The sequence below is a fragment of the Physella acuta genome, unplaced genomic scaffold (genome assembly GCF_028476545.2).
Source record: "Physella acuta isolate Inbredline_101_S28 unplaced genomic scaffold, ASM2847654v3 ptg000283l, whole genome shotgun sequence".
Lineage (NCBI taxonomy): Eukaryota > Metazoa > Mollusca > Gastropoda > Physidae > Physella > Physella acuta.
In genome coordinates, this window is record NW_026731802.1 from 1,009,947 (window position 1) to 1,031,589 (window position 21,643).

General features: G+C 44.6%; 1 protein-coding gene across 4 annotated transcripts in view; it reads left to right on the forward strand.

The window, feature by feature from the left end:
* Nucleotides 1-21,643, forward strand: part of LOC131939568 (uncharacterized) — a 76,046-nt gene that overhangs the window by 22,159 nt on the left and 32,244 nt on the right. For all 4 annotated transcript variants that reach the window (XR_009386434.1, XM_059297960.1, XM_059297963.1 and 1 more), the window contains exons 13-16: nucleotides 155-326; nucleotides 931-1,028; nucleotides 3,932-13,859; nucleotides 21,080-21,119. Coding sequence is in view for 3 of the 4 variants with exons in the window: in XM_059297960.1 (XP_059153943.1) it covers nucleotides 155-326; nucleotides 931-1,028; nucleotides 3,932-13,859; nucleotides 21,080-21,119 (10,238 nt within the window). In the remaining variant the exon portion in view is untranslated. The remainder of the gene's footprint in view (nucleotides 1-154; nucleotides 327-930; nucleotides 1,029-3,931; nucleotides 13,860-21,079; nucleotides 21,120-21,643) is intronic.

Below are 21,643 nucleotides of genomic sequence, written 5' to 3' on the forward strand. Positions count from 1 at the left end.
TGATCTGGTATATAGCCCTCAGGTATATAGTATAATATAGCCCTCACTTAAGAAATGAACAGCTATATAGCCTTCACTTAAAAAATGATCAGCCATATAGTCCTCATTTTAGAAATGTACTAAAATGTAAGAGGACTTATTGTCTTGCTGACAGAGTCCCCAGACAAGAGCGTGACAGACATCCTGTCAGCACTGTTGAGAGAAGCAGCTTGTGCCCAGCTGGAAGATGAAGATAGTATACTAAACCAGAGTCTAGCTGTAGAAGAGGAGGATGAAACATTGAGCATGTCCCAGGTTCTGGAGCACCAAGAGGAAGAAACATTGAAGTAAGAACAAAGTCAAATATCAAGAGATCTTGTCGCTTTGTTTATGTGTGGTCACTAACCAATATGTTTGTTTATGTGTGGTCACTAACCAATATGTTTGTTTATGTGTGGTCACTAACCAATATGTGTGTTTGTGTGTGGTCACTAACCAATATGTGTGTTTGTGTGTGGTCACTAACCAATATGTGTGTTTATGTGTGGTAAATAACCAATATGTTTGTTTGTTTATGTGTGGTCACTAACCAATATGTTTGTTTGTTTATGTGTGGTCACTAACCAATATGTTTGTTTATGTGTGGTCACTAACCAATATGTTTGTTTATGTGTGGTCACTAACCAATATGTTTGTTTATGTGTGGTCACTAACCAATATGTTTGTTTATGTGTGGTCACTAACCAATATGTTTGTTTGTTTATGTGTGGTCACTAACCAATATGTTTGTTTATGTGTGGTCAATAACAAATATGTTTGTTTATGTGTGGTCACTAACCAATATGTTTGTTTATGTGTGGTCACTAACCAATATGTTTGTTTATGTGTGGTCACTAACCAATATGTTTGTTTATGTGTGGTCATTAATGGAGTGCACTTTGACCTGCCTAGGTTGGGTGAGCCAAGCCCTGCTGTAGACAGTGATGATGAGATGAGCTTGGATGATGATCCCTTGCCACAGTTTGATGGAGCCTCTGACAAACTCCCTGGTAACTCAGCTTTTCTTAGAGCAAAAACTTGAATTGTATTGAGCAAGTTGTTACTAGACATTTTTTCTCTAGGCACTGACAAGTTGTATTGAGCAAGTTGTTACTAGACATTATTTACTCTAGGCACTGACAAGTTGTATTGAGCAAGTTATTACTAGACATTTTTTCTCTAGGAACTGACAAGTTGTATTGAGCAAGTTGTTTCTCTAGGCACTGACAAGTTGTATTGAGCAAGTTGTTACTAGACATTTTTTACTCTAGGCACTGACAAGTTGTATTGAGCAAGTTGTTATTAGACAGTTTTTACTCTAGGCACTGACAAGTTGTATTGAGCAAGTTGTTACTCTAGGCACTGACAAGTTGTATTGAGCAAGTTGTTACTAGACATTTTTTCTCTAGGCACTGACAAGTTGTATTGAGCAAGTTGTTACTCTAGGCACTGACAAGTTGTATTGAGCAAGTTGTTACTAGACATTTTTTCTCTAGGCACTGACAAGTTGTATTGAGCAAGTTGTTACTAGACATATTTTCTCTAGGCACCGACAAGTTGTATTGAGCAAGTTGTTTCTCTAGGCACTGACAAGTTGTATTGAGCAAGTTGTTTCTCTAGGCTCTGACAAGTTGTATTGAGCAAGTTGTTACTAGACATTTTTTACTCTAGGCACTGACAAGTTGTATTGAGCAAGTTGTTTCTCTAGGCACTGACAAGTTGTATTGAGCAAGTTGTTACTAGACATTATTTACTCTAGGCACTGACAAGTTGTATTGAGCAAGTTATTACTAGACATTTTTTCTCTAGGAACTGACAAGTTGTATTGAGCAAGTTGTTACTCTAGGCACTGACAAGTTGTATTGAGCAAGTTGTTTCTCTAGGCACTGACAAGTTGTATTGAGCAAGTTGTTACTAGACATTATTTACTCTAGGCACTGACAAGTTGTATTGAGCAAGTTATTACTAGACATTTTTTCTCTAGGAACTGACAAGTTGTATTGAGCAAGTTGTTACTCTAGGCACTGACAAGTTGTATTGAGCAAGTTGTTTCTCTAGGCACTGACAAGTTGTATTGAGCAAGTTGTTACTAGACATTTTTTACTCTAGGCACTGACAAGTTGTATTGAGCAAGTTGTTACTAGACATTTTTTACTCTAGGCACTGACAAGTTGTATTGAGCAAGTTGTTATTAGACATTTTTTACTCTAGGCACTGACAAGTTGTATTGAGCAAGTTGTTACTAGACATTTTTTACTCTAGGCACTGACAAGTTGTATTGAGCAAGTTGTTACTAGACATTTTTTACTCTAGGCACTGACAAGTTGTATTGAGCAAGTTGTTACTAGACATTTTTTACTCTAGGCACTGACAAGTTGTATTGAGCAAGTTGTTACTAGACATTTTTTACTCTAGGCACTGACAAGTTGTATTGAGCAAGTTGTTACTAGACATATTTTACTCTAGGCACTGACAAGTTGTATTGAGCAAGTTGTTTCTCTAGGCACTGACAAGTTGTATTGAGCAAGTTGTTACTAGACATTTTTTACTCTAGGCACTGACAAGTTGTATTGAGCAAGTTGTTACTAGACATTTTTTACTCTAGGCACTGACAAGTTGTATTGAGCAAGTTGTTACTCTAGGCACTGACAAGTTGTATTGAGCAAGTTGTTACTAGACATTTTTTACTCTAGGCACTGACAAGTTGTATTGAGCAAGTTGTTACTAGACATTTTTTACTCTAGGCACTGACAAGTTGTATTGAGCAAGTTGTTACTAGACATTTTTTACTCTAGGCACTGACAAGTTGTATTGAGCAAGTTGTTACTCTAGGCACTGACAAGTTGTATTGAGCAAGTTGTTTCACTAGGCACTGACAAGTTGTATTGAGCAAGTTGTTACTCTAGGCACTGACAAGTTGTATTGAGCAAGTTGTTACTAGACATTTTTTACTCTAGGCACTGACAAGTTGTATTGAGCAAGTTGTTACTCTAGGCACTGACAAGTTGTATTGAGCAAGTTGTTACTAGACATTTTTTACTCTAGGCACTGACAAGTTGTATTGAGCAAGTTTTTACTCTAGGCACTGACAAGTTGTATTGAGCAAGTTGTTACTAGACATTTTTTACTCTAGGCACTGACAAGTTGTATTGAGCAAGTTGTTACTAGACATTTTTTACTCTAGGCACTGACAAGTTGTATTGAGCAAGTTGTTACTCTAGGCACTGACAAGTTGTATTGAGCAAGTTGTTACTAGACATTTTTTACTCTAGGCACTGACAAGTTGTATTGAGCAAGTTGTTACTAGACATTTTTTACTCTAGGCACTGACAAGTTGTATTGAGCAAGTTGTTACTAGACATTTTTTACTCTAGGCACTGACAAGTTGTATTGAGCAAGTTGTTACTCTAGGCACTGACAAGTTGTATTGAGCAAGTTGTTTCACTAGGCACTGACAAGTTGTATTGAGCAAGTTGTTACTCTAGGCACTGACAAGTTGTATTGAGCAAGTTGTTACTAGACATTTTTTACTCTAGGCACTGACAAGTTGTATTGAGCAAGTTGTTACTAGACATTTTTTACTCTAGGCACTGACAAGTTGTATTGAGCAAGTTGTTACTCTAGGCACTGACAAGTTGTATTGAGCAAGTTGTTACTAGACATTTTTTACTCTAGGCACTGACAAGTTGTATTGAGCAAGTTGTTACTAGACATTTTTTACTCTAGGCACTGACAAGTTGTATTGAGCAAGTTTTTACTCTAGGCACTGACAAGTTGTATTGAGCAAGTTGTTACTAGACATTTTTTACTCTAGGCACTGACAAGTTGTATTGAGCAAGTTGTTACTAGACATTTTTTACTCTAGGCACTGACAAGTTGTATTGAGCAAGTTACTAGACATTTTTTTCTCTAGGCTCTGAGAAGAAAAGTTCAAGTCCTGGAGCAACAAGTCCAAGCCTGTTGGCAGAGCATGAAGAGCCAGGAGAGGTGTCTGTGTTAGCTGGCAGCACAATGTCAGCTGGTCCAGCCAATGTTCCTGCCAGCCCACTGGCCAGAAGTTACCCTGCTGAAGCTTGGCATGGCTGGTCAACTCCCTCTATGGCCAGCTGGTCCCAAGCTCCCAGCTGGCACAATGCCTCTCCCTACAGTCAGTCCAACACTTTTAACTTCCAGTCCCCACCCTACCCACAGCAACCATTTCAGAGCCCTTATCAACAGTTCCCTTACCAGAGTCCTACACCACATCCATACCTGTCCCCTTCCTCAAGTCAGAGTTATCATTCTCCACAATCATATCAGTCCCCTACTACAAGTCAACCCTATCAGTCCCCTACCACAAGTCAACCCTATCAGTCCCCTACCACAAGTCAACCCTATCAGTCCCCTACCACAAGTCAACCCTATCAGTCCCCTACCACAAGTCAACCCTATCAGTCCCCAACCACAAGTCAACCCTATCAGTCCCCAACCACAAGTCAACCCTATCAGTCCCCTACCACAAGTCAACCCTATCATTCCCCTACTACAAGTCAACCCTATCAGTCCCCTAGCACAAGTCAAGCGTATCAGTCCCCTTCCACAAGTCAACCCTATCAGTCCCCAACCACAAGTCAACCCTATCAGTCCCCAACCACAAGTCAACCCTATCAGTCCCCTAGCACAAGTCAAGCGTATCAGTCCCCTCCAGCTGCAGCCAGCCACTACCCCCCCCTGAAGCAAGCAATGAGTGGCCAGGCTTTCCCAGCCTCATCTCAAGTGTACCAGTCAGCCAGCGGCCATGTGTACCCCCCTCCCTACCAGGCACACAACTCTACCCAGCCTTGCCTGACCAGCTACCCCTCAGCCAGCCAAGGTTTCACATCCCATTCCCCCCCCTCTCAGTATCCTGACTATTATTGTGGCAAGGCTGCTGGGGCAGCACTCAACCAGCTCCCACCTGGCTATCAGAGGCAACACTCACTGGAGCAGTCAACAGCTCAGGAACTAAGGTCGGCTTCACATGAGCGAAAGTCAGCTAGCCATTGTCACCTAGCTCAGGAGCAAAGGGCAGGGGGCCATGGTCAAACAGCCCAGGAGCAAAGGGCAGGGGGCCATGGTCAAACAGCCCAGGAACAAAGGGCAGGGGGCCATGGTCAAACAGCCCAGGAACAAAGGGCAGGGGGCCATGGTCAAACAGCAGAGGAACAAAGGTCAACTAGCCAAGGTCACACAGCGCAAGAGCAAAAATTGTCTAGCCAAGGTCACCCTTTAGGATCCCCAGTAGAGTTGAGTGTGGATGCAAGAGCTAAAGCTAGTCTGGAGAACCCAGAAGTAAAAACTGTTGGCTTCAAGTCAGCCACCAGCCAAATAGCTGCAGTCAGCAGACCATCTGCCAGTTCAGGTGATCTCAAGTTCCCCAGTTCACTCAATCAATCTACTGCTGCCTCGACCAAAATCTCCACATTGGAGTTCAAGCCTGGTGTGACTTGTGAGCAGAGCACTAAGCTGGAGACTGGTGCACAGGACGCCTGCACTTGTACTCTTTCATCAACTCCCATGATTCAACAGTTGCTCATGGAAGAATCTCCAATGAGAATTCCAATAAAAAAAGAAGACAGAGAAGCAGTCATGAAGAAGCCAATGCTAAGTCCTTCCCCCAAAGTCAAGAAAAAAAGTAAAGCCAGCCAAGCCAGACCCCGCAGCACTAGTCTCTCGTCTCCCCAGCCTCCCCCTGTAGGCCAAGCTTTCACCAAGTCAATGCTCAGCTCTCAGATGATGCCACGGCCCAGCAGGTCTCATTCTATTTCACTGCCATTCTCTCCTGACAGCAGACCGGCAGCATTCTCTCCTGACAGCAGACCGGCAGCATTCTCTCCTGACAGCAGAAAGCAAGGTTTTGTACCCAGCTGGCCCCAGCAGCCGATGCAGCAGGAGTGGAACCAGCAGCATGGCTACCCAGCCCATTGGCAGCAGCTGCAGCACTGGGAGCACCAGGGCCAGGGCTCCAATGGCAGTTGTGGCCTGATGGGGAGGCTGCAGCACAGGTCATTCAGTGCAGATGCTGCCATGTCTCCCTACTACCAAAGCCAGCTGACCAGTGGGGGGGCAGACAGCTCTCCCCAGAGCACTGGTGGCCAGACAGGGGATAAATCCTCCCTGTCCAGCCTGCTCCAGCTGGTCTCTGATGTTGGCACACAGGAGAGTGGCTGGGACCCCTCTAGCACTGGCCTTTACAGCTATCAATCCCCTCAGTCTTCTTGCACATCAGAGCTCAGGCAGGCCAGTCCAGCTGTCAAAGATTTGATGGCTCTAGAGTTGAGTGCTGGCTTAGATCAAGTCAAGTCTGAAGACCTAGATGAAGCAAGTGCTGGCAGTCAGCTTAAGCCAGCAGAGAGGAACAATTACCCATGTGTGGGCAAACAAAGCCGCCTCAAGAAGCTTGGTTTACCTTATAGGAACTCCCTTGAGCATGGTGCCAACCCTTCCTACACCTACACTTTTCATGTGCCCACACCAGTCTTCAAGAAGCTCAAGTTCTATAGGGGACCAGAGTATCGTAAGCATAATTTTAAAGTGGTTAGGATGCATCCAATGGATGCACGGCGCTACAGTTTGTTAAAAATTGGCAGAGAAATGGTGAAGGTGAGGCAACTGTCTGAGGCTGACTTGTCTAGGTTTGGGGTCCAGCTGTCCAGTTACTCAGCAGATGGCTCCACTAACAGGGTCAACCTGGACATTCCCACTGGCAGCTCTGACAAGAGGGACAGCAGCAGCCAAGACAGCAGTCTCAGCAAGTTTGACACAGACTTTCCACCTAACAAAGTTGCTCCACCTAGCTCTTTCCATGCTACTGCTAGACAGGTGGCTTCATCAAGGTCAAGGTCTGCGTCCAGGAACTCTGAGAGGTCAAGATGCCAGGCCAGCCATCAGCTCTCAGGTTTTAGCCCTCAGAGTTTGCCTGAGCTGGGAGAGAGAAGCTATGTGTACCCCATGCAGCCAGGCCCCAGCAGGCACTTCCTGACTGCAGGCTTCCAGCAATACACTGACAAGAGAGGGGACCAGCCCACCCAGCTGGACCATACAAATCATGTACAGGAGGGCATGTACACTTACATGCTACAACATCAGCAACCCCAATTACAGGCGGGATTTACAAGTTCCAACACACAGGCGGGATTTACAAGTTCCAACTCACAGGCGGGATTTACAAGTTCCAACACACAGGCGGGATTTACAAGTTCCAACACACAGGCGGGATTTACAAGTTCCAACTCACAGGCGGGATTTACCAGTTCCAACACACAGGCGGGATTTACCAGTTCCAACCCACAGGCGGGATTTACAAGTTCCAACACACATGCGGGTTTTACCAGTTCCAACACACAAGCAGAGTTGACGAGCTACCACCCGCATCAAAAAAACGAGTTGCGTTCCCTGGGCCAGCATGGGCTAGCAAGCAGAATTGATGGTGGACGTGTCTATGGCCACAGTGGTGAGCACACCACTGGCACCTCCACTGTCAATACCCAGGTGAACGCACGCAAGTGGGACAGCCATGCTGCATATTTGGTCAGCAAGACGCAAGACAGCACCAGTGCTCAGTCTGATGCCAGAAACTTGTCAGAAAACAGTCCAGACTGTCAGCCAGAGCCGACCAAGAAACAGAAAAGGATGAAGAGAAGTCCACAGTTAGCTGTAGACAAGCCCAGGAAACTAAGGAACAAATCCATCCAGGCCAAGGATTTAAAAAACATTGTCTCCTTCCCTGTAGCAACTCAGCGGGGCAGGAGGAATGGAGAAATGAGTTTGAGAAAACATGAGGCCAGTCCTGGCTGCCAACTAGAGGAGCACTCCAAGCCCAGGCGGCGGGGGCAAACAAGGGGCATGGGTGGACAGAAGGAGAGGAAAAAAACACCTTTAAAAGAAGGAGTGCATTACATTGTGATTGGAAAGTTCAAAGGTCATCAAGCAATGGTTATAAGGATGCAAAGAGTAGATGTTAAACCTACTGAAGTAGTCAGTGCCCAGGCCTATCAGACTCTGTCCTCTAAAGATATTGTTAGGACAGCTACACTAAGTGACAGGACACAACTCAAGTCTGACAAGACTGCTCCATCCAAACTAAGTCAAAGATACACACAAAGCCAGTTTCAGTTGTACAGGAAGTTTCGCTCCTACCAGCTCTCTCAGCTGGAGTTTCAACCTGACAGCCTGCCATGTTGTCCTGACAGCCAGCCGTGCTGTCCTGACAGCCAGCCATGCTGTCCTGACAGCCAGCCATGCTGTCCTGACAGCCTGCCAAAAAACGTGGTTGCTGGCCCCAAGACTGGGGCCAGTAAATCCAATGTGACCTGCATAAAGAAAGACAAGTTTTTCTCCAAGTTCAAGCAACATTTCCTCAGTCATTGCAAGTCCAGAGAATCTCCTAGTGACCCTTGCTCTGACAACTTCTTTACTGGCATTGAGCAGCGTAGTTTTTCCTGTTTCCTGAGCAGGTTGGCTGCCAACCTGAAGCAGCTGCAGACAGGGGAGTATTCCTCCAGCTCTGATGATGAGGACGACTTCCTGGAGGAGATGATCTTAAGAGGGAAACTGGCAGGACCCCAGCCACAAACATGGACTCTACTGAGAGGAGCTTTTTGTAAAGCTCTGCTCACTGAAGAATCATTTGGCTCTAGACAAAACAAAAGTCTGCTGAGTGAAGAATCATTTGATTCTAGACAAAACAAAAGTCTGCTGAGTGAAGAATCATTTGGCTCTAGACAAAACAAAAGTCTGCTGAGTGAAGAATCATTTGGCTCTAGACAAAACACAAGTCTGCTGAGTGAAGAATCATTTGGCTCTAGACAAAACAAAAGTCTGCTGAGTGAAGAATCATTTGATTCTAGACAAAACAAAAGTCTGCTGAGTGAAGAATCATTTGGCTCTAGACAAAACAAAAGTCTGCTGAGTGAAGAATCATTTGGCTCTAGACAAAACACAAGTCTGCTGAGTGAAGAATCATTTGGCTCTAGACAAAACAAAAGTCTGCTGAGTGAAGAATCATTTGATTCTAGACAAAACAAAAGTCTGCTGAGTGAAGAATCATTTGGCTCTAGACAAAACAAAAGTCTGCTCACTGAAGAATCATTTGATTCTAGACAAAACAAAAGTCTGCTCACTGAAGAATCATTTGATTCTAGACAAAACAAAAGTCTGCTCACTGAAGAATCATTTGATTCTAGACAAAACAAAAGTCTGCTCACTGAAGAATCATTTGGTTCTAGACAAAACAAAAGGGCCCATTTGGAATCCAGATGTGAAAAAGATGACTTTCTGAAGCGCCAGATGGCGTTTTTTGAAGATATCTCTTCAGACTCAGATAGTGGTGACACTATTATTATTGATGTGAAGGAGCACTTCTCTTCTGTGCCTCATGTTGTTAGGGATCATCTGCTAGGTCATGAGGCAATAACTGATACAACAGGTCATGAGGCAATAACTGATACAACAGGTCATGAGGCAATAACTGATACAACAGGTCATGAGGCAATAACTGATACAACAGGTCATGATGCATTGACTGATACAAAAAATTATGCATCAATGACTGATACAAAAAATTATGCATCAATGACTGATACAAAAAATCATGAGGCAATGACTGAAAGAAAAGGTCATGAGTCAATACATGACACAAAAGGTCATGAGACATTGACTGATACAAAAGGTCATGAGGCAATAACTGATACAAAAGGTCATGAGGCAATGACTGATAGAAATGGTCATGAGGCAATGACTGATAGAAAAGGTCATGAGGCAATGACTGATACAAAAGGTCATGAGACAATGACTGATACAAAAGGTCATGAGGCAATGACTGATTCAAAAGGTTATGAGACAATGACTGATTCAAAAGGTCATGATGCAATAAATGACACAAAAGGTCATGAGGCAATGACAGATACAAAAGGTCATGAGGCAATGACTGATTCATATGGTCATGAGGCAATGACTGATTCAAAAGGTCATGAGGCAATGACAGATACAAAAGGTCATGAGGCAATGACAGATACAAAAGGTCATGAGGCAATGACTGATTCATATGGTCATGAGGCAATGACTGATTCAAAAGGTCATGAGGCAATGACAGATACAAAAGGTCATGAGGCAATGACTGATTCATATGGTCATGAGATGATGACTGATTCAAAAGGTCATGATGCAATAAATGACACAAAAGGTCATGAGGCAATGACAGATACAAAAGGTCATGAGGCAATGACTGATTCATATGGTCATGAGATGATGAAGAGTCCATTATTTCTAGATGATGAGATGAGCACTACAAGAGTAGAAGTAAGTCACATGAGACCGGCTCAACTAGTTAGCAGAGAGAAGTCATCCAGGGAGAGTCGACTAACTAGCAGGGAGATGTCAGCTTTGGAGACTTCAATTGGTGATGTTCTAGAATTGACTAGTGAGCCCGGTTCACTGAGTTGGGAGCAGAAAGCTGAAGGTTGTCTCCTGGGAAGCTGTTCTATTGCAACAAGGGCTGAAACCTTGCCAAATGTAAACACAGCTGATCCTGGGAGAAAGATTCCTCTCAAAAAGGGGAAAACAAACAGGGTGAAGAGAAGTTCATTGCAGGATGAAGGCAACAGCAGCTCTAATGATGAAACTTGCATGGACACTCAGAAATGCTTGAGAAGAAAAAAGCATGTCAAGTATGCCTTTTATCCAGAAGCATTGGACACATCAGGTTCAGATTCTTGTGAAGTGAGTGATGAAGATTACACTTACCCAGGCCAGATCTCCAGACAGAGCAAAACTAAAAAGGCTTTGGGAACTTGTAGCTTGGATAAACAGGCCAAAAAAAGCCATGGCTTTATTCCAGATGAAAAGCCTGGCAAAACTGGAGCCAAAGCACGTGGTAGAAAGAAAAAATGTGGCAAGCTTTTGAATAGTTTAAGCTTGTTACACATGGCAACACTAGCCAACCTGACTGACATCCCAGCCCAGTCAGACAGACACGGCACAGCTGGGGGGAGCAATGAAAACACAGCCCCAGTCCAAGCTGCTGCCTCTCCTGCACTCTCCAACAAGAAAAGATGCAAGGGCAACACTGGCCAAAGGTTGAACTCTAGCAGCAGAAATGTCTTGAACTTGGTCCACCGGCAAGCCAGCCTGAAACCTGGCTGTAATGGTGCTTCACATCTGGGCACCAGACCTCTGCCCTTCAGTAGACTTGTCTCTTCCTCACCAGTTCCATCCAACTTTACATTCAGCAATTCTGAGCTCACAGCTTCAGAGCCGCAGTCTGCTCAGGAAGAGATAACCACGGCTAGCACTCTTCAACTTTTGGAGAGTAGAAAAGCTCAAGTCAATTGTGCCTCCTTTTCTATGAAAGATATCTTGCGCTTGGCAACTCCTGATGAGTCCATGGACTCAGATAGCAAAGATGGCTTCCCACAGGTTAAACCCCCTGAACCAAAACGTGCACAAGTCAAAAGTACCACATTGTCAATGAATGACATCCTTCAAATGACAAGTCAAGCTGAAGAACAGGATGGGTCTGCAGTCCTTTCAGATGCCAACAGCAAGGGTCCTGAGTTTGGTGTCCTTGCATGTGCCGACACATTAACCCCCCTTGATGTCAATAAGCAGATGGGTGAGCTCAGTGCTGAGAAATGTCAGAGAGCAACTGAAGAAAACACAAGGCCAACCATGCTACACAAGACATGTGCCTTATTTCCTTCTTCCAGCTGCTCACCCCCTCAGGCAGTGCTAGTGCTCAGGCAAGCAGGCCAGACCACGGCTTGCAACTCCCCAGCCGGTCAGCTCGTCCTGCCCACCATCTCTGTCACATGCCATGCTGGACAGCCCAGCCATTTGCCACACAAACAGAAAAATCCAAAAACTTTAAATCTCCCCCCAGAAAATGGAAGAGCAGAGCAAGTGAAGCCTGTACACTCCTTACAAATACCTTCCTATGGAATGGTAAGCAGCACTAGCTATGGATCCAGCCCACACTTCCTCTACCATAGGCCATCTGATGACAGCAGCCACCCCCTCAATCTGTCCAGCCAACCTCCACACAACAGCTACTCCCCTGTTACCCCCACCTCCCCCATCTCTCCCCACTTGCACCTTATGGATAAAAGCTCTGCTCCACCAGCCATAAGCACAAGTTGTGAGCCAGCCATAGCTGCAGCCAAACCTCTCTGGTACCCATGGCTGACAGCAGATCCTCACTCCAAGGTGCACTCTGCTGGTCTCAAGAACAACGGGAGAAAAGTAGAACAGCTGAGAAAAGATGGTGCTATGACAGCACATAGCATGGAACAGCTGAGAAAAGATGGTGCTATGGCAGCACATAGCATGGAACAGCTGAGAAAAGATGGTGCTATGACAGCACATAGCATGGAACAGCTGAGAAAAGATGGTGCTATGACAGCACATAGCATGGAACAGCTGAGAAAAGATGGTGCTATGGCAGCACATAGCATGGAACAGCTGAGAAAAGATGGTGCTATGACAGCACATAGCATGGAACAGCTGAGAAAAGATGGTGCTATGGCAGCACATAGCATGGAACAGCTGAGAAAAGATGGTGCTATGACAGCACATAGCATGGAACAGCTGAGAAAAGATGGTGCTATGACAGCACATAGCATGGAACAGCTGAGAAAAGATGGTGCTATGTCAGCACATAGCATGGAACAGCTGAGAAAAGATGGTGCTATGACAGCACATAGCATGGAACAGCTGAGAAAAGATGGTGCTATGGCAGCACATAGCATGGAACAGCTGAGAAAAGATGGTGCTATGACAGCACATAGCATGGAACAGCTGAGAAAAGATGGTGCTATGAAGATCACTTGCCAAAACATATTTGTGGACAAGTTAAAAGAGTATGCCAACAAAGTTCAGCCAACCGAATCTAAGGAGCCACCAGCCAAGGTTTTGGGAGAGCCATCAAGACAGCAGAGCACTATGGACTCATCAAGACAGCAGAGCACTATGGACTCATCAAGACAGCAGAGCACTATGGACTCATCAAGACAGCAGAGCACTATGGACTCATCAAGACAGCAGAGCACTATGGACTCATCAAGACAGCAGAGCACTATGGACTCATCAAGACAGCAGAGCACTATGGACTCATCAAGACAGCAGAGCACTATGGACTCATCAAGACAGCAGAGCACTATGGACTCATCAAGACAGCAGAGCACTATGGACTCATCAAGACAGCAGAGCACTATGGACTCATCAAGACAGCAGAGCACTATGGACTCATCAAGACAGCAGAGCACTATGGACTCATCAAGACAGCAGAGCACTATGGACTCATCAAGACAGCAGAGCACTATGGTCGTAATGAGCGAGCTTACCTCAGGCTCCCCAATAGACCTGAGCTGTCATCCAAAGAATCAAATCTGCCCCATTATCAATGCTAGATCTAGTGGAAAGTATCTGGAAGAACTTCTTCTTCATGGGCATGGTTGGAAAAGTAGGATTGTGGATGATTATTTGAGGAAAGGAGTTGACTCAGACCTGAACTATGAAACAGGAGAGAGTACAACTGATGGAAAGAAAAGATCGAGTGTTATGAGTGACTCAGGTCCCTCTGTCAGTGGTCCCAGCCTCAGAGCCAGCTTGCCAGATGCACCATCTGAGGGAAGTTTACCTCAAGGTACCAGGGTAGGCAGCAAAACTTTGAAAGCAACCAGCCTGAGTGATGCTGATGTTGTCATCCACCCCACTCAACCTGCCCCTGACAAAGCTTGTGTAGAGTCAAGTTTACACAGGCTAGGCCTACCATCTGTGCAAGCAACATCAGTTTTTTGCAGCGACCTTCACACTCCTGATCAAAAATTGTAAGTAAAGATAATTATCCTAACTAAATTAGACCAGTGGTTCCCAAACTTTTTCGAGTGGTTACTCCCTTTTATAAAAAGTAAGTGACCCGCAACCCCCTTAGAAATAAAAAGTCAAAATTAATAAGGAAATTAATAAGCACTAAATAAGATTTTCTTGTAGACTTTCAATATGAATTATTCTTGATAACTGTTTTAATATGATAAGTGAAATTACATGTTATTAACTAGCCTCAACATTCGCAGTTGAGTCGCCAACCTTCTGCATTTTTTTTTTCAATGCTAGGGTTTAGTCTACCATTTGGCAACCCCCCAGAAAGCCCGTCGCCACCCCCTGGGGGTCTCGACCCCCAGTTTGGGAACCCATGAATTAGACCAAAGCTATATCCCATGCAAGTTACTGGATGGGTGGGATGGATCAGTGAACTGGGTGCTCATCTCAACTGTGGAGTAGACAAATGCAGTAGCTTCATGTCCTAACCATTTGGAAGATATTAAAATGCTGCTACAGAATGAAGAAATTTTTTGATAACATAGCTTACTTTCTTTATGAACATTAGTGGCTCAGTAGGTGTCTCAAAAACTCTAACTGGCTCAGTAGGTGTCTTCCTTTAGCCAGGCAGGTCTCAACAAACTCTGACTAACTGGCTCAGTAGATGTCTTCCTTTAGCCAGGCAGGCCTCAACAAACTCTAACTGGCTCAGTAGGTGTCTTCCTTTAGCCAGGCAGGTCTCAACAAACTCTGACTAACTGGCTCAGTAGATGTCTTCCTTTAGCCAGGCAGGTCTCAACAAACTCTAACTAACTGGCTCAGTAGGTGTCTTCCTTTAGCCAGGCAGGTCTCAACAAACTCTGACTAACTGGCTCAGTAGGTGTCTTCCTTTAGCCAGGCAGGTCTCAACAAACTCTGACTAACTGGCTCAGTAGGTGTCTTCCTTTAGCCAGGCAGGTCTCAACAAACTCTGACTAACTGGCTCAGTAGGTGTCTTCCTTTAGCCAGGCAGGTCTCAACAAACTCTGACTAACTGGCTCAGTAGGTGTCTTCCTTTAGCCAGGCAGGTCTCAACAAACTCTGACTAACTGGCTCAGTAGGTGTCTTCCTTTAGCCAGGCAGGTCTCAACAAACTCTGACTAACTGGCTCAGTAGGTGTCTTCCTTTAGCCAGGCAGGTCTCAACAAACTCTGACTAACTGGCTCAGTAGGTGTCTTCCTTTAGCCAGGCAGGTCTCAACAAACTGACTAACTGGCTCAGTAGGTGTCTTCCTTTAGCCAGGCAGGTCTCAACAAACTCTGACTAACTGGCTCAGTAGGTGTCTTCCTTTAGCCAGGCAGGTCTCAACAAACTCTAACTGGCTCAGTAGGTGTCTTCCTTTAGCCAGGCAGGTCTCAACAAACTCTAACTAACTGGCTCAGTAGGTGTCTTCCTTTAGCCAGGCAGGTCTCAACAAACTCTGACTAACTGGCTCAGTAGGTGTCTTCCTTTAGCCAGGCAGGTCTCAACAAACTCTGACTAACTGGCTCAGTAGGTGTCTTCCTTTAGCCAGGCAGGTCTCAACAAACTCTGACTAACTGGCTCAGTAGGTGTCTTCCTTTAGCCAGGCAGGCCTCAACAAACTCTAACTGGCTCAGTAGGTGTCTTCCTTTAGCCAGGCAGGTCTCAACAAACTCTGACTAACTGGCTCAGTAGGTGTCTTCCTTTAGCCAGGCAGGTCTCAACAAACTCTAACTAACTGGCTCAGTAGGTGTCTTCCTTTAGCCAGGCAGGTCTCAACAAACTCTAACTGGCTCAGTAGGTGTCTTCCTTTAGCCAGGCAGGTCTCAACAAACTGACTAACTGGCTCAGTAGGTGTCTTCCTTTAGCCAGGCAGGTCTCAACAAACTCTGACTAACTGGCTCAGTAGGTGTCTTCCTTTAGCCAGGCAGGTCTCAACAAACTCTGACTAACTGGCTCAGTAGGTGTCTTCCTTTAGCCAGGCAGGTCTCAACAAACTGACTAACTGGCTCAGTAGGTGTCTTCCTTTAGCCAGGCAGGTCTCAACAAACTCTGACTAACTGGCTCAGTAGGTGTCTTCCTTTAGCCAGGCAGGTCTCAACAAACTCTGACTAACTGGCTCAGTAGGTGTCTTCCTTTAGCCAGGCAGGCCTCAACAAACTCTGATTAACTGGCTCAGTAGGTGTCTTCCTTTAGCCAGGCAGGTCTCAACAAACTCTGACTAACTGGCTCAGTAGGTGTCTTCCTTTAGCCAGGCAGGTCTCAACAAACTCTGACTAACTGGCTCAGTAGGTGTCTTCCTTTAGCCAGGCAGGTCTCAACAAACTCTGACTAACTGGCTCAGTAGATGTCTTCCTTTAGCCAGGCAGGTCTCAACAAACTCTGACTAACTGGCTCAGTAGGTGTCTTCCTTTAGCCAGGCAGGTCTCAACAAACTCTGACTAACTGGCTCAGTAGGTGTCTTCCTTTAGCCAGGCAGGTCTCAACAAACTGACTAACTGGCTCAGTAGGTGTCTTCCTTTAGCCAGGCAGGTCTCAACAAACTCTGACTAACTGGCTCAGTAGGTGTCTTCCTTTAGCCAGGCAGGTCTCAACAAACTCTAACTGGCTCAGTAGGTGTCTTCCTTTAGCCAGGCAGGTCTCAACAAACTCTAACTAACTGGCTCAGTAGGTGTCTTCCTTTAGCCAGGCAGGTCTCAACAAACTCTGACTAACTGGCTCAGTAGGTGTCTTCCTTTAGCCAGGCAGGTCTCAACAAACTCTGACTAACTGGCTCAGTAGGTGTCTTCCTTTAGCCAGGCAGGTCTCAACAAACTCTGACTAACTGGCTCAGTAGGTGTCTTCCTTTAGCCAGGCAGGCCTCAACAAACTCTAACTGGCTCAGTAGGTGTCTTCCTTTAGCCAGGCAGGTCTCAACAAACTCTGACTAACTGGCTCAGTAGGTGTCTTCCTTTAGCCAGGCAGGTCTCAACAAACTCTAACTAACTGGCTCAGTAGGTGTCTTCCTTTAGCCAGGCAGGTCTCAACAAACTCTAACTGGCTCAGTAGGTGTCTTCCTTTAGCCAGGCAGGTCTCAACAAACTGACTAACTGGCTCAGTAGGTGTCTTCCTTTAGCCAGGCAGGTCTCAACAAACTCTGACTAACTGGCTCAGTAGGTGTCTTCCTTTAGCCAGGCAGGTCTCAACAAACTCTGACTAACTGGCTCAGTAGGTGTCTTCCTTTAGCCAGGCAGGTCTCAACAAACTGACTAACTGGCTCAGTAGGTGTCTTCCTTTAGCCAGGCAGGTCTCAACAAACTCTGACTAACTGGCTCATTAGGTGTCTTCCTTTAGCCAGGCAGGTCTCAACAAACTCTGACTAACTGGCTCAGTAGGTGTCTTCCTTTAGCCAGGCAGGCCTCAACAAACTCTGATTAACTGGCTCAGTAGGTGTCTTCCTTTAGCCAGGCAGGTCTCAACAAACTCTGACTAACTGGCTCAGTAGGTGTCTTCCTTTAGCCAGGCAGGTCTCAACAAACTCTGACTAACTGGCTCAGTAGGTGTCTTCCTTTAGCCAGGCAGGCCTCAACAAACTCTGACTAACTGGCTCAGTAGGTGTCTTCCTTTAGCCAGGCAGGTCTCAACAAACTCTGACTAACTGGCTCAGTAGATGTCTTCCTTTAGCCAGGCAGGTCTCAACAAACTCTGACTAACTGGCTCAGTAGGTGTCTTCCTTTAGCCAGGCAGGTCTCAACAAACTCTGACTAACTGGCTCAGTAGGTGTCTTCCTTTAGCCAGGCAGGTCTCAACAAACTGACTAACTGGCTCAGTAGGTGTCTTCCTTTAGCCAGGCAGGTCTCAACAAACTCTGACTAACTGGCTCAGTAGGTGTCTTCCTTTAGCCAGGCAGGTCTCAACAAACTCTGACTAACTGGCTCAGTAGGTGTCTTCCTTTAGCCAGGCAGGTCTCAACAAACTGACTAACTGGCTCAGTAGGTGTCTTCCTTTAGCCAGGCAGGTCTCAACAAACTGACTAACTGGCTCAGTAGGTGTCTTCCTTTAGCCAGGCAGGTCTCAACAAACTCTGACTAACTGGCTCAGTAGGTGTCTTCCTTTAGCCAGGCAGGTCTCAACAAACTCTGACTAACTGGCTCAGTAGGTGTCTTCCTTTAGCCAGGCAGGCCTCAACAAACTCTGATTAACTGGCTCAGTAGGTGTCTTCCTTTAGCCAGGCAGGTCTCAACAAACTCTGACTAACTGGCTCAGTAGGTGTCTTCCTTTAGCCAGGCAGGTCTCAACAAACTCTGACTAACTGGCTCAGTAGGTGTCTTCCTTTAGCAAGGCAGGCCTCAACAAACTCTGACTAACTGGCTCAGTAGGTGTCTTCCTTTAGCCAGGCAGGCCTCAACAAACTCTGACTAACTGGCTCAGTAGATGTCTTCCTTTAGCCAGGCAGGTCTCAACAAACTCTGACTAACTGGCTCAGTAGATGTCTTCCTTTAGCCAGGCAGGTCTCAACAAACTCTGACTAACTGGCTCAGTAGGTGTCTTCCTTTAGCCAGGCAGGTCTCAACAAACTCTGACTAACTGGCTCAGTAGGTGTCTTCCTTTAGCCAGGCAGGTCTCAACAAACTGACTAACTGGCTCAGTAGGTGTCTTCCTTTAGCCAGGCAGGTCTCAACAAACTCTGACTAACTGGCTCAGTAGGTGTCTTCCTTTAGCCAGGCAGGTCTCAACAAACTCTGACTAACTGGCTCAGTAGGTGTCTTCCTTTAGCCAGGCAGGTCTCAACAAACTGACTAACTGGCTCAGTAGGTGTCTTCCTTTAGCCAGGCAGGTCTCAACAAACTCTGACTAACTGGCTCAGTAGGTGTCTTCCTTTAGCCAGGCAGGTCTCAACAAACTCTGACTAACTGGCTCAGTAGGTGTCTTCCTTTAGCCAGGCAGGCCTCAACAAACTCTGATTAACTGGCTCAGTAGGTGTCTTCCTTTAGCCAGGCAGGTCTCAACAAACTCTGACTAACTGGCTCAGTAGGTGTCTTCCTTTAGCCAGGCAGGTCTCAACAAACTCTGACTAACTGGCTCAGTAGGTGTCTTCCTTTAGCCAGGCAGGCCTCAACAAACTCTGACTAACTGGCTCAGTAGGTGTCTTCCTTTAGCCAGGCAGGTCTCAACAAACTCTGACTAACTGGCTCAGTAGATGTCTTCCTTTAGCCAGGCAGGTCTCAACAAACTCTGACTAACTGGCTCAGTAGGTGTCTTCCTTTAGCCAGGCAGGTCTCAACAAACTCTGACTAACTGGCTCAGTAGGTGTCTTCCTTTAGCCAGGCAGGTCTCAACAAACTCTAACTGGCTCAGTAGGTGTCTTCCTTTAGCCAGGCAGGTCTCAACAAACTCTAACTAACTGGCTCAGTAGGTGTCTTCCTTTAGCCAGGCAGGTCTCAACAAACTCTGACTAACTGGCTCAGTAGGTGTCTTCCTTTAGCCAGGCAGGTCTCAACAAACTCTGACTAACTGGCTCAGTAGGTGTCTTCCTTTAGCCAGGCAGGTCTCAACAAACTCTGACTAACTGGCTCAGTAGGTGTCTTCCTTTAGCCAGGCAGGCCTCAACAAACTCTGACTAACTGGCTCAGTAGGTGTCTTCCTTTAGCCAGGCAGGTCTCAACAAACTCTGACTAACTGGCTCAGTAGGTGTCTTCCTTTAGCCAGGCAGGCCTCAACAAACTCTGACTAACTGGCTCAGTAGGTGTCTTCCTTTAGCCAGGCAGGTCTCAACAAACTCTGACTAACTGGTTCAATTGTCTTGCTTGCATTGCCACAATGGCCTCAGAGGACAATGGCATCAGGACCCCAGCAATCCTAATCTTGCAATCACTGAACCTAGCAAGAATGTGTTTTGCTGCTTTTTGGCACAAACCTTTGCAACATTCAGTAGCTAGTTTCATTGATTGTATTCAAACCTTTGCAACATTCAGTAGCTAGTTTCATTGATTGTATTCATTGCTCCTTTTTAGTACAGACATAAACAAGAGCAACTCACATTTATTTACTTAATATTATTATTATTAGTTCTATAATTTGTTAGAATCATCTCAAACTAAAAATAATAATACCGATTCATTAAACTGGTACTTACAAGTACCATCAGTAGATAATTGAATTATACCAGCTTGGAAATGCTATTAGTTAAAAAAATCAAGGAGGAAAACATCTTTTTACTTTCTCGTATATACGAAGTATAGAGAAAGTATTGTAATCGTGCCAAAAAAAAAAATCAAGATTTTTACAAATCTCGATGTTTTACACCCACTGATACGGAAAAACATAATTTTGCAATCTTGTCCGTGTGTGTGTCTGTGTGTAAACATGATAACTTGAGTACCGTTACAGCTAGGTTGATGAAATTCATATATAAGTATTTTATCAAAATCGTAGATCTGTATGAACTTTTTGAGCGATTTCTGATAACCGGAAGTTGAACTATTTCTACTTTGAATTTTTCAAAAGCCTATATACTATTTAGGATAGATAAATGAAATTTCACATGTAAGTAAACGATCTAATTCTCTACCTTCTGTCAAATTTTGATTAATGTCAGTTGACCGGAAGTACTAATTTATGCTATTTCCAATTTCTCAAAAAACGCATGTAAATTTATAAAGTACTCATAATATTCCGCACTATTATGCACATTTATCAGGCGTTCACTTGGTGTGCAATTCTTTTTTTTTTACGAGATTCCATTCTACTATAAAAAGTAATTAAAAATGGATTACAAATATTGTCTATGTCCTGAGTTGCCATCCCTCGTAGTTTTATATTAGAATTTTCGAGAAAGTTTAGGTTAGATCACTCCCAGTTTATTTTCAAAATTTTCATTTCATCAAAATAAATTATTTCTGTAGTTCTGTGAGTTGAAAATATACAAATTGAATTAAAACCAAACCTTTACCATAGATTTACACATGAAAAATTATTTATCTTTAAACAACACATTCTAGATTCTATAGTTATAAAACCCACAAAAATGGGTGAAAATTAGAGTGGGAGGGGTTTGGACATGTGAAGGGGGCTATGTGGCAATTGTATTGAAGCCTTGAAAAGGGATGACACATTATTGACTCCAGTGACATTTGTATCCAACTTGTTGTTGTAGGTGTGTGTGTCCAGACTTCTAATAGACATGTATGGCTGACCTTTTGAGTAGACCTTCTCCATAGCCAGTTTGATGTTTATTTTATCATTATAGGGAACTTGGGGGCAAAGTTTTAAAAGTGGATTCTAGAAGGGTGAGGGTGTTTTCTTTTTCCAATCTTTTTCTTGCTTGTTTGTCACCACTTGTCTGGCTCACTTGTTGGGTCTTATGACACAAGTCTGAAAGACAGTTGCCCAAATCTCTTTGATCCAATAAGACCAAAAGTCTGAAAGACAGTTGCCCAAATCTCTTTGATCCAATAAGACCAAAAGTCTGAAAGACAGTTGCCCCAATCTCTTTGATCCTAAAATGATTGGCTTAAATGTACATTTTCATCTATTTGACAACTATCCAAATGGATAATCCCCAGAATATGACAATTTCCTGCAAGTCAGATTGCAAGAAAATGTGTTCAAATACCTGTGTACATTTAATATTAAACCTTGGTTTCTGCCTGTGATAACTACTAAAGAAAAAATTATAAAAGTGTAAAGATAAATAAAGAAAGCTTTTATGTAAACTGCCTGTAATGTGATACAGCATTTTTGGTCAGATTTGATGTCAAACTAGGCACTGTTGAATGTTTTGAGCATAAAAAGATGTTCAAGTAGTGGATAG